At 37.9% G+C, this 12,920-nt stretch overlaps 2 protein-coding genes across 5 annotated transcripts; one reads left to right on the top strand and one right to left on the bottom strand.

Annotated features, from left to right (window-relative positions):
• Positions 1–1,318: 1,318 nt before the first annotated feature.
• Positions 1,319–2,375, top strand: LOC113749530. Its single transcript, XM_027293298.1, has 2 exons — positions 1,319–1,641; positions 1,796–2,375. The coding sequence occupies exons 1-2, from the start codon at positions 1,408–1,410 to the stop codon at positions 2,246–2,248; spliced, it is 687 nt and encodes a 228-aa protein (XP_027149099.1). The 5' UTR covers positions 1,319–1,407; the 3' UTR covers positions 2,249–2,375.
• Positions 2,376–3,790: 1,415 nt separating this feature from the next.
• LOC113748668 (carbon catabolite repressor protein 4 homolog 1-like) lies at positions 3,791–12,268 on the bottom strand. 4 transcript variants are annotated; one of them, XM_027292182.1, is made up of 12 exons: positions 11,754–12,268; positions 9,618–9,654; positions 8,849–9,373; positions 8,658–8,744; positions 7,745–7,828; positions 7,579–7,662; positions 7,418–7,498; positions 7,258–7,311; positions 7,097–7,185; positions 5,384–5,492; positions 4,525–4,666; positions 3,791–4,167 (listed from the first exon to the last, which is right to left on the bottom strand). In XM_027292182.1, exons 1-12 carry the CDS (start codon positions 11,888–11,890, stop codon positions 3,974–3,976), a joined length of 1,623 nt encoding a protein of 540 aa, XP_027147983.1. In that variant the 5' UTR covers positions 11,891–12,268; the 3' UTR covers positions 3,791–3,973. The 4 variants fall into 4 exon arrangements, 3 of the variants coding, with proteins under 3 accessions (XP_027147983.1, XP_027147984.1, XP_027147985.1); XR_003464436.1 differs by lacking the exon at positions 3,791–4,167 and adding an exon at positions 4,802–4,857 and having other exon boundaries at positions 4,583–4,666; XM_027292183.1 differs by lacking the exon at positions 8,658–8,744.
• Positions 12,269–12,920: the final 652 nt, after the last annotated feature.

The following is a 12,920-nucleotide window of genomic DNA, read 5'->3' as shown; positions in this document are numbered from 1 at the left end:
AATGAAGGCAGGTAGCCTGACTTAAACACTCCCCCCCTCCCTCCCCTTTCCATCTCTCTCTCTCTCTCTCTCTCACCTACACACACACAAGCATACTAACTTCATACTCTACTCTTGATGGAATGAACTTATTATAATTGCGCTTCACCTATAATTGAGAGGCCAGGAGTTACAATTCGCTTCACCTATATTCTTACCGAGTTTGACTCTTTAGATAGATACATTTTGCATATCTATTTATAATTTGCTTAAACTAAAAAGTTAACCAAGTGTTGGATGAGTACGTAGCAGCAGTACTCTACTCTTGATGGAGAGAGATCTAGCTAGCGGTGCTCCTGCCCACAATGGAAATTCATTCTGATTGAAATGCTAACTAGTAGCTTTTTGGGGTCATTCATAAAAGTGCAGTTGAACAGATTTGGTTTCCTTCAAAAATACATGTACTAGTTCTAGTACATAGCATAATGACACACAATGGCAGAGAGAGAGAGTGAGAAGAAGGAAGGATGGATGGATGGATGGGACATAAATTCATAGCTCATAAAATGAGGTGTTATTTAAATGCTGATGAGGCAGCAGTTGCAAGGATTTAAAGTTTTGTTTGATGATGATGATGACAAACATTTGCTCATGGGACGTGGTTTGATTTAATTAATAGCCGAGAGAGAGGGTGTTGAGCGCTTTAATAGTTGTAGTAGTTCCCTACTTGTAGTGACCCAATTCTGAAAGTTGGGAGTTATGATATCCATTAAAGAGATATCCATAGGCCAGCATTCATTCATTCAACACCCTCCTTTCTTCAACTGTTTGCAGACTCCCCTATTTAATATCCCCCCATTCTTCCTTCCTTCCTTCCCCCCCTCTCTCTCTCTCTCTCTCTTAACGTCACCGCCTCTACAAATTGCAACAACTGATGATATATACTTCAGATAATAATTTAAGTCATAAGCAATGCTGATCGATGCTAAAACAGCTAGCGCAATCAAGATCAGGTGTCTTAATTGGTTGTAGTAGCAGCAGCAGTAGTGGTGGTGGTGTAAATTGTAGTACAAATCAGCAAATGCATGAGAGACAGCAGCACATATATAATTGTGCAAATTTGACCAAGAAGAGTTGGTTACGTTTTTAACATCTATCTATGCTTTTAAGAATAGGAGGAGGAGGAGCCATGGAGTAATTGCAGTAACAACTTCTCCACCACGTCAGGGGGTGATATGGATGGGCCCATATGGTTCAACTTCAACCATTAAAGTCATTGCCCTTTTGGATTCTATATATGCTGTTGTGCGCCTGTACGTATTAGCTCGCTCTTCAATCCTCACACCTATATAAGTTAATAACCACCATAAACAATTTTCCCATATCTTGATCATAATACCAAACTTTTCAATTTCAAAATTCACCACCATGGTCTCCCTTCATACCTCTCTTTCTCCAAGCCGAAGAAAAATCATCCCAGAATTGGAGAATTTGTTCAAGAAGAGGAAATTGCATGATGACGATGATCGGCCTGATCAAGCTTCTCGAAACATCCCTGATCACCCCATCAAAGGCCAACCCATGATCAAGTCCGCACCTGACACAGAGCTACAGCTCGAGACTCCTACACCTATGGAGTGGCAACGTTGCCTTGATATCAAGGTACCTACCCCATAATTCATGCAATATTTTGCTTGCTTTTGATATTGAATATTATTGATAAGGTCTGTTTGAAGTAGTATGCAAGTATGAAAAGTTGTATGTGACAGCCGGAGATCCCAAGATTTTTATGGATATATTTCTTGATTGATTGCAGTCGGGGCAGATATATTTCTACAACACAAGAACAAATAAGAGGATGCTAACCGATCCAAGGTCAAGCCCAGAGCCACCACAGCCAAGTCATGGTCACATGAGCTTAGACCTCGAACTTAACCTACCATGTGGCTCATCAGGTAAAACTCAGGTGACAAATATTTTCACGAAGAACAGCACCTCAAATTCCTTGGGCGATGATCATGAACTCCTCGTAAATTCGAGTGCAACCAAGAACAACAACAATAATCAAAAAGGAGGTCTAACGCGGTCTCCCTCATGGTTGACATTCGAAGGATCAGAGCAAGAGATGGTGGCGGCTGCTTGCAAGAAGTGTCATATGTTGGTTATGATGTGCAAGTCTTCACCGTCTTGTCCAAACTGCAAATTCATGCATCCTCCAGAACAAACCTCTCCAAGTCTTTTAAAACGAAGGCTAAGCCTTTTGTGCTAATTAAAATTTCTGTTGTATCAAATAATATATTTAGCATGCTTTTCAGAATCATCATCAACCGTGATCATATATGTTATATATCTATGGTGCAAATGTTTATCGATATCCAACCTGCACCTGTAATTTACTTGTTTCTTTTCCCAACTTCACTTGTGAGATAAAACAGTGACCATCATCACAGAGAGGTGCAATAATACTTAATTTCTGGTGTAAGATATGCAAGTAAATATTGTACGACGAGAATCGGTTCAACGATTCTTCGGTTGGTCACCAATCACCATGAATATATATATATATATATTCATGCAACTAGGACTGACTATATAATGTTAACGTAGTTGTGGTAGTTAATTCCTTCTTTGTGGATTTGGTTTGATTTTTCAAGGCCATAAATTTCAAGACAATGATGTCTTTAGATTTCAAGGAATTAAATTTCAAGAAAATGATATTTCTCCCAGACTACTACGTGGCAAAATTGACCAAGTTAACCTGACTGAGGTGGAGTTATGTGTTAACACGCCAAATCGATTCCTAATGTGGCGAGTCATTTTAAACACTAAATTTGACAAATACAAGTCCAAAAATGATAATAAATGGGCAGTTTGAATGTCACCATTCATGATTTTTATTGTACTTTTGCTTCGACAGTAATTTGCCGACAAGGCAAGCCAAGTCATTTTCACCTGGTATCCGCTCCAACAACCCCGCCCCCCCGGGCGGCAAAGTCCTCCCCGGGCCGCTTTTGGGTATTGGTAAAATGGAAAATTTCAAGCCAATGGACGAAAACTGAAGCACAGCAAGGCATATTTCCATAACCACTTAGGCCAAACTTGCAGGACCGGTCATTCACCAAAAAGGGTTATCAAATTTTCGCCTGAGCATTGTCGGTGATTCAGCAAGTCATGGTAATAGGGGCATCAAGAAATAGAATACAAAAGGGTTACTTAGATCAGGACAGCTTATGTAAAGACACAGCTCAAGACTGAAGTAGACATACAACTTGCTAAATGTTTGAGTCCTGCCTAAAAGAGGATTGGAGTCTCTACGTAGTAGGGCATGGTAAAGCCGGAAAAGGGTTTAAAACCTATGCATGCATGGGCATGAAATGGGGAGAGTTCACCATATTGTAGCCATGTAACATGAAAATAGATGGTTTCAAACTTTCCAATTTGATCATCGTTGTTGATTCCTGGCTCGAAATAGTAAACAGTTTACTTGCCGTATGCAGCTGAAAACTCAAGATTATTTGGCCCCTCAAAAAGGATGTTGAACAACTGCGCATCCTCTAGGCTAAAAAATCTCTAGAAGAACGCAGTTCCAATTGAAGTTTATCAATTTACTAATGTGAACGCATACTTTTCATCCATTCTTAATTAACAGCAAGTTGCTGGCAATGGCCTATTGGGGCTGCTACTCTGACCATAGAGGAATAAATACATTTCCTGAAAACACAGGTGCCCCCAAGCAAGCAAGCAAGCACGCACGCGCATGCACAGACAGAGACAGAGACAGGACCGTGACACCCATGAGAGAGACAGAGAGTTGCACAATGCATGCTAAAAGATTGGCACGTTAACAAGGCTGGCTATGAAAGCATAATTATGCTGTTCGCTGCTATACTATACAAGATTTGGTCATGCAAAGCATTCCGCTGGCATCCATAATTACAACCAAGCGATTGCAAAATACTAATTAAGTTCCTTCTACAAAGATAGTATTCACACGTCAGTTTGTTTGTTTTTGTTCCCACGGATCAGGAGGAGGTGATAAATACTGTACCCCCCTGGAGGCGTGTTTGACTCTGAAATTCGCCATGAGGGCAACATGATCGGATGACCATAGAGGTGAAGGCAGTAATCGCTTCTCCAAACTATCATAATCAAGAAGTTTCAACAGCCCGTCAACCTTCAACCTATTTTCTGTACAAAAAATACCACAGGTATCAGTTTGCTTTTCACTATTGGACCAAAATTATTGGCCATCATAGCGTAATACGTACAAAATTTGTCATTCACCTAACTATACCCAGAAAGAGAAAAATTTTCATAATCTAAATGCCAAGTGACTTGGACAAATATATAACTGATGCTGATAAGTCAAGTTAGCACAGTTAATATTTGTTCCCTAAGACTTGACCGCCAACTACTGAACTATGAAGGATAGCAAGAAAGTATTATTACTTTGAAAGAATTCCATTGTGCAGGCAAAGTAAAAAGTACCTCTTTCTAAAGACAACCGCTGACAAACTTTAGTGAAGCAACTACTATATAACTTACTTGAGTACAAAATATAGTCCAACGTTCCAGTTAAACTTGGTTTGAAGCAGGTGAAAAGAGGCTCCATTGCTTGATAATCCATTTTTTCCTTCTGGTGTTGCCCAACTTCATTTGAATCAAGTAAATGTGCATATGCGCAGGCCTAGAAGAGGAACCTTACTGCATTACAGGGCTAGAAAGTAACACTCAGGAGGAAAACAAAAATTTGGAGGTGCTAATAGTTGTAATTTAGAAGCAGCAAAGGGCCTGCCATCTTTCAAGATCAAAACGAGAGAACCAATTGTCTTTAAAAGTGAACCATTGGAGGAAACTCAACAGCCACAACATTGTCTACTGAACACATTATCAATTACTTCAACAAATAGCTGTAATAGTGATAAGAAGGATATGACAACTGTCAGCAGAATCCATAGATTTCAAGCCAATTGCCAGCAGGGAAAGTGCTCTTTATACCCGACAGAACACTATAAAGAATACAAGCAACAAAAACTGAAGACGTACAAGGATGAAGGATTCAACCTTCTAAAACCATGAGAAAAGACCCTATTCTAAACTCATGGAGAAAAAAAAAAGAAAAAAGAAAAGAAACACCATCTACACGGATCTCTTCACATGATACTGGCTTAATGGAACTTTCACCTTTGGAGCATTAAACAATAATTTTCTTCATCAGTTAAAAAGTAGGGAGAGGAACTTATAAAGCTAAATCACACTACACAAGATGGATCAATGGGAAAATTTGCCTCTTATATCAACATAGGACTAACATAAAAGACATCTCCAAAGATAAGGTCGACAAGCCAGCTTTAATAAACATGCCTCTCAAGCAACAAAAGCCAAATAAAAAGAGCCCACTTACCAGATGCATCGAGTGGCTAAGTTTCAGATGTTTATGTATTCCCAGAGGGTCTCTGAATTTCTCACTAAAACATCCAACTTCGCCATTTATGAGGAAGCGATGAGGATCACTGCAGCATCAGATGGCAAAAAGATATAAGAACTAATCTAGTCAATGTAATGGAAATTCAACATCTGTTGTTTTACTTCTCTACATTGATGAGAAATAACAAGAATTAACTTTTAACAAAACTAGTAGACGTTGCATTGAACACAACAATCATTCACATGTTTTGATATCTGAAGGAAGTATTTAAGATAGTGAAATGTGGCTTAGTCACTTTACTAGAATTAATGAATGATACTACATAGAGAACCCGATATACAGACTTTTCCGCAACTTGTAATGGGACCCTTAAATGTCAACTTGTCAATTTCCATGTGCATAAACAAAACTATAATGAATCTCATATACTAAACTTAAACCCTGAATCAATCATTATGATCATGGGCAATCTAAACCAGAAGAAGTTCATGGCAGCAGTGCAACCCTTATAAATGAATTGTCTGTAAGGTCTTACCATCTTAAGTTTTTATATAAGGTGGAAGTTCAATATCCACCCATGATATACTGCATTATGAACTTTTGTCAAGCAAGACATATTATGGAATATCAAGTTTGTCTCCCAGTACTAACCAAAACATCACCAACAATCTTCCCACAAGTAGGCATATCTTTTTAGTCCAATGTATAGGACAAAACAAAACAAAACATATTTTTAAAAAAAAAAAAAGAATAGGACAATTTTGAATCAGTAAACTAGAAATGGAATCACAAAACATGGTCTGCATCAGTCTAAAGATAATTTGCATTAGTTCCCTAGGACATCCTCAAGCATTGAGTGGCAATTTTGTACATGACATGATGATTCAGGCACCAGAACAAGTGAACAGGTTATAAACCAAACCAGAACAGATAGTTTAAGGAGTGTTACTTCTTTATGACGTGATCATGCAGATCTGTAATTGACTGGCTGGCCCTCTAGAAATTTCAGGTTGCCCTATTAATCCACAAACCCAAGACAATACCCATTTAACATCCGAGTTATATTGATATAATTAAATTCCTTCATTGTAAAATAGAAAAGTTCATGCAAAAAGCATCATTTGATCAAGTTCTTGCGTGTTTTATGTGTAGAAAAAAATTGAAGTAAATGTTGTAAATAAGTAAGTTACATCAAACACGTATTAAGGTCAAAATTATCTCTAAGGAACCAATCGGTTAAGCAGATCTGGCAAATAAATTTTTTGTAGTAGAAGTTAAAAAGGCCTTACACATTCATTGCATCAACTCACCCAGTCAATAAACAGGTCAAGGCACACTAGAACGCAACAGCACCGATACACCCATTTACGCTACTATCCCCAACTACTAAGCAACATATAGCCGTCAAACTAAAAACAGTGATGTAAGATTTAAACCATACCATAAGTAGGAAAATCCATGCATTTTGAACGACCTAGCAATCATATTTTCCTATTCTCAAATCTTGTCCAGAATGACCTAGCTGTTTACATGAAATTAAGTTTGACTTGGAGTATAAGAAGGAAATTAAGGAGAGAAGTATCTAACAGTTATATCCTTTTCCATTCATAAATTATGTCTACATCAATAGAGACTTCAAATAGGGGAAGCAAACCAAAATGCAAGTCACATCACAGATAAAGGACAAACCTTCCAGGAAGAGAATTCATGTCACCGCAAATCAAAATAGGAATGCCTGAAGAATCAATCTTTTCAAGTCCCCTGATGAGATTGACAACCTGATATCGTAACAAATAGGTTTAAGCTGCTGTTTGAGTGGCAACTACAGGAACAAATGGTTGACTACATACTTGGAATAGTCTCACATCAGAAGCATCCGAACCACGGTGGATATGAGTATTTGCCTACAGAAAAATCAATAGTCATGTCAGCTCATTGACCTGTTTGCAAAAAGGACAACACCAAGAATAAAAGTCACAACACTTGTTTGAGTTTGAACAGCGACAGTACCACACAAATTGTAGACCTAGCAGCATCCGGAGAACGTCCATTGTCCTTTTCCTCCAGTATCACAACAAGTGCAACATTGTCCTAACACATTAAAAGCATAACAATAAACCTCTGAATATTGAAAAACTTTGTTGCCAGTGTAGTGTAAATGAGCCACTCACCTTCATAAGGCGAAAAAGACCATTATTTCTTTTATCAGGTTCAAGAACTTCAATTACAGGCAGTGCCATTTTGTCATACTCTACCTAAGATGCACATGGCTACTAAGATTAAGATTCATTTAGAGCAATCACCAAACCACAAGACAAATGAAGTAGCCTTTTTCACCTCATATTTAATAACTATCTTGAAGCGGTCATGGCGGAAAAATGTTGCACACCCATCAATTACATATTCATTGGCACTATACACCTGCAAGAGACTAGAATTTTCATTTTCATATAAATTTGATGGTAGACAATGTGCTCTTTGAGATGGCATGTATCAGGTTCAAAAATGCAGTCATGGATTGCTGCTGCTTTGCATTTATTAGCAGATACTAGGGGTGGAATGCGCGTTACGTCATCCTATGACTGTTGCAATTGCCATGACAGAACATGTGTGGCCCATGCAAGTGTAAAACAAAATCCTTTCACAGCAACCTCAACCAGTATGATAGGTTAATTTGGCAGCAATAGAATGCCATATTTGTGTTAAGTTGCATATAGAGCTATCCAAAAAAATCTTTGAAGTTTCTCGTTCACTTTTGATTTCATGGGTTCGAATTTCACTATGTTACCTCAAAAGAAGTTTCAGTACATCAAAATTTTCCATCAAGTCCCTTTAGTTTTTAAAGTTCATAATTTTCTTTTGTGATGACAATGAAAAAAATTTATTGAGAAGGTTTTATATTTTGTTATAAATAAGTTATACAAATAGCACAAACATCTGGATTCTATTAAGTTTGATGGATCCCTATGTGGATTTAATCCAATAGATTTATCATTTAAGTGAACTCGGATCACTATTAGTTCAATCACTATCCAGTTCTACCAATTTCAATCCGAATCCACCAGTCTACAGCCCAAAGGCAGTCGATATTAGATTTTTTCAGGTGAGTTGATATACATGGTTGAAGGGACTAAGTAGAGACTTCATGCTAGCTTTAGATAATCCTACCACTTTGCAGATTTTAAGAGCTATATTTTCCAAAGAAAAGGAATTCATCCATTTTCAGAAGTAAGTATTTGTGGAAGCACACCTCCTTGGTTTTCCTCTTATAAATAGCTGAATAACCCAATTTTGCAAATTCAGGTTCAAAGAAATTCTTAAAATGATCACTCTGCACCTGCTTGATCCACAAGAAAAGTAGCAAAGAGAAAAATGTTAAGAAGAAGATCAGAAATTTCCTTATCCAAATTCAATATGCACAGAGAGAGAAGCAAGAATTACCTCCTGAAGACAAAGGATATCGGCATCATAAGAAAGGATCTCATTGAGCAAATTACGCCGACGATATTCCCATGTAAGTGCCCAGTTAGGGCAGTGAGTATATGCACCACTTACGGTATATAGGTCAGCTAGGATATTATAAGATAATACCCTGAAACTTTCTTTTTTGAAAGGTGTGGCAATACACTTGGGATTTCTAAATTTTCTGAGGGACCAAAATATGATCATATGGCGAGGATATGGACGAGGTAATCTAATGACAGGAGTGGTAACAAAGACATTAATCGACATTTTGATGCCCATGTCATCTATGGCAACAGAGACCAGCCTTAGGCTGGAGTCAATATCGTCCTCTGAAGGTGTATAGGTTCTTGAAGAACCTACTTGAATCCAAGTTTTCCCCTCTCCCTCGACAATTTTTAAATCCTCAGAGTTCAGCAAACCATGCTTTTCTTGATTCAATCCACCACCATATACAGTCATACTACTATCTCTAGAAGCATGATCTTGGAAAGCTACATAGTCCTGCAATTCAATGAAACAAATTTTACATCAACAAGATATATATATATATATATACATATATATATATTTTTTGGTTTCAGGAATGCTCATAAGTATAAAGCCAGTAAGCTACATAGTCCTGCAATTCAATGAAACAAATTTTACATCAACAAGATATATATATATATATATATACATATATATATTTTTTTTGGTTTCGGGAATGCTCATAAGTATAAAGCCAGTATAAGTAAGAACTGCCAACCTCGACACATTTAGGCAAAGTAGAAAGCTCTCTGTACCTATAGAATAATTTACAAATGTTAGTTTTCAGGGGGGTTCTGCCAGCAACTTGGAATGCCAAACCAAAAGGAAACAACAAAATTACGAGTATAAAGGGGCAAAATTACGAGTATAAAGGGGCAAGAATGAACATGAGATGAAGAAACAAACCTGATGGACAACTTTTGAGCAATCAATCTTCTGGCGATAAAAGAAACAAGCAAGAAATTTAACCAACAAAAGAATGTGGACAAAATAAGGAAAAGTAAAATCCTAGAATTTTTTAGGTTTTTAACATGTGAAAAGCACAATAAATATAACTCGACAAGGGTACTCTACAATTGTCTCCACCAAATAATATCAATCTCTTTGGCAGGAAAAAGGTAGAAGAGATTACCACTAAGACATGTTTTCATATTCAAATTAAGTCTTATTTACCCATACTTTCAATGCAAAAAAATCCAATAACTGTAAATCTGCACAATGAAACACATCTTTTAAGTGCTAAGCCTTCTTATTTTTGTATTCTCTTTTAGTCAATTTACCAAATCATTCAAAAAAAAAACATAGATTCGTCACTTAACTTTCAAAATGCTTTTGAGACTTTTGTAATTATTTGCAGAAAAACAACTCCAAATGGGTCCTATTATATATACTTCTTCTAGATTCTACCATCCTAATGTCATATTCAAGAACTTCTGAGAAGTGGTAGCTTGTGTCACTTATGATCAGTTTCCACGAGCAACAGAACTTCATGTCTTACAATGTTCAGGCAGCATTCTTATTCAAAGAAATTTCAGGACATATATAAGGAGCTTTTTTTCCTTTTTTTTTTTTGGGTTGGGGGGGGGGGGGGGGGCTAGGGGAGCAAAGCAGGTGCTTTTCAAAAGTTCATGGCTGGCAACAAAGAGCCAAAGTAATCAGCATAATCATCGACACATCATGAACCAATTTTATGAAAGCAATTAACTGATGCTTTGAAAAAAGGATGACAAGACACCTAGAAAGAATATTTGAACCAAATAGGTGACACTAAGCAGACAATGTTTCCATGTGCTTTTATCTGGTCTGCCATTGCCCAAAACACCTAAGCCCTCGGTTAAGCCTGTGAAAGACTATAAAGAAAGGTTCTTTGGTGTTATGTCTAACTGCTGTATCAAACAGGGCACCTTTGGCGCGGCCAATTTGAGCTGCTCATCAGGAGGACTCTCAAAAGGTGAAGTTTTTGCACTTTCCACTGCTAAAGATGGATAGTCTCTATTGGCAATAAAGGTTCCAATAGATTCCTGGTGATGGAGAAAATATAATAGCTCTTGCTTGGGAACTATAGCCCACTCATGATGCAAGAAAACACAATTGCTAACAGCTCTTGGTGAGATCTATAGTTCCTGATATAGGCAATTTGCCCTCCTGAATTGTCACTATTGGAAATCATTCAATTCTGCATACTCTTTGGATGCTCTGGTGACATATGGAAGTCGATATCTCTCCCATAGGCCAATATTCAACATGTCACTGAGCCAAATTTCTTCATGTTTGCAAGTTGTCCTATTCTGCTCCTCATTAAATGCACTTCTCATTACTTGTCTAAATTAATGGCAGAAAATGCTATATTACGCCATTTCTGCTGGACTTTGACAAAATCCGGCACCTGAGAAACTATACTTGGCACATTTAAGACCACAATCCCTAGTGTACAGGGATATAATACAGAGCATCTTTTGCAATTAAAGTCCCAAAATAGCCTTGAAGACTAAAACTTGGATTATTATGAACTCTAACACTAGGCAGTGATCATCTTATCCACCCATCATCCAACCAAAAACTCCCCAATTGACTACCTCCCTTCTCGCAGCATATCACAATTCTGACACACATAAAATCATGGAAAATGGACAATTTGCTTATGATGATTTGAGGATTGGGTAAAGCTCAAGAGTCATGATTAATTTAATATAACTTAGCATAATTAGTACACATGACCAATTGGCCATTAGATAAAGCTCAAAATTGATTGACAAGAGTTGTCACAGCATTCATAAAATCTTCCAGCAACCAAAGGAAAAAAAAAAGACTAAAAGCAGCATAAACTAAGAAGAACAAAATAAAGAGAACAAACCAAGCAAACTGGAGGGCATAGTTGGGAGGGGACACGTAAGAGCCTTTGTAATTGACACGGACCCATGGATTCAGCTCAATGCCGGCGACAGGTGTGTTCGACGGGAACCGGACTTGCACTTCCCACTCCAACCCCATGATCAATTTCTTGCTGATCTTTTAGTGACCCTCCTTGTTTGCTATTAAAACCCACAAAAGATTCTTACAATTTGGATGAATAGGCATGAAAACAAGTGAACTGAACTGCAATATCAGCAGAATTGGGCTGGAATCTTATACTCTTTCTACATGGATAATGAATAAAGGTGGGAAGGGTGATTCGTGTGTTCACACCATTTGTTTTTTTTCCTATAATCAATGCTTATCCCAAGTGAAAAGTAAAGAGCCATTGTCCCTTGTTTTCTTGTGAGACGGTTTTCATTTTCTTGTGGGATTTTGGTATGGAGTAGAGGGGAAAGGGGGAGAAGCGGTGGGGAAGACAGGGCGGCCATAGAGGTTGGGTGCTGTCTGACGCTGCATTTTTGTTGACAAATGTTTGACATGGGATTGACTGGAAGTTAGAAAAGTCGATGAACCAGTGAAGGGCATTTCTGCAAATTTCTAGTACAGTGTTTTTTTTTTTTTGCCCCCCGTCTAGGAAAGTGGGGCCTTATTGCTATTAGCTGAAAGATTGGGGTTTCAGTTGAATGTAATTATAATACGAGAGCTAAAGGAAATCCGAATTTTTGGTTACAATGAAATAGGTCGGACGAAGTACTTTCTTGTACAACTTTTTCTATTTCAAAACCAAAAACTAATTTTTCTGAGTAATATCTTCTCATTTTTTATACATAAAAATCAAAGTTCCTACAAAATGCTGTTAAATGAGGTCCATGCAAGAGCCCCACTTGGGCAGCTCGTTTCTTGTACAACGGTGGTACAACGGAAGCTCCTCAGCGACCGTTGTCCATCTCTCCCATCAGGGATCGAGTCCCAGAGTTAACGTACCCGAGGAGAAGGGGCCTCTCCTTTCGGGTCGGAGGATTAGTCGAGTCCGGTTTACGCGATGGCCCGGATACCCCCTCCGTCCCGAAAAAAAAAAAAAAGAGGCCCATGTAAGTAATTTATGTTAATCTTGGACCAGGGGCAATCGTTTCTGAAGGTTATGTGCATTTTACACATGGCGTAA

This window comes from Coffea eugenioides, chromosome 10 (assembly GCF_003713205.1).
Source record: "Coffea eugenioides isolate CCC68of chromosome 10, Ceug_1.0, whole genome shotgun sequence".
Classification (NCBI taxonomy): domain Eukaryota; kingdom Viridiplantae; phylum Streptophyta; class Magnoliopsida; order Gentianales; family Rubiaceae; genus Coffea; species Coffea eugenioides.
The sequence above is the reverse complement of the archived record's forward strand: the minus strand, read 5'-3'. Positions and strand labels throughout refer to the sequence as shown.

What these genes read in the sequence shown, in the direction of transcription:
- LOC113748668 (XM_027292182.1), bottom strand. Translation starts at nt 11,890, where the DNA reads ATGGGGTTGGAGTGGGAAGTGCAAGTCCGGTTCCCGTCGAACACACCT. An exon ending in AGATAGTTATTAAATATGAG is followed by an intron (nt 7,663 to 7,744) that starts GTGAAAAAGGCT and finishes TGTGCATCTTAG; the next exon opens with GTAGAGTATGACAAAATGGC. An exon ending in TTAGCCACTCGATGCATCTG is followed by an intron (nt 4,667 to 5,383) that starts GTAAGTGGGCTC and finishes TTCCTCTTCTAG; the next exon opens with GCCTGCGCATATGCACATTT.
- LOC113749530 (XM_027293298.1), top strand. Translation starts at nt 1,408, where the DNA reads ATGGTCTCCCTTCATACCTCTCTTTCTCCAAGCCGAAGAAAAATCATC. An exon ending in AACGTTGCCTTGATATCAAG is followed by an intron (nt 1,642 to 1,795) that starts GTACCTACCCCA and finishes GATTGATTGCAG; the next exon opens with TCGGGGCAGATATATTTCTA.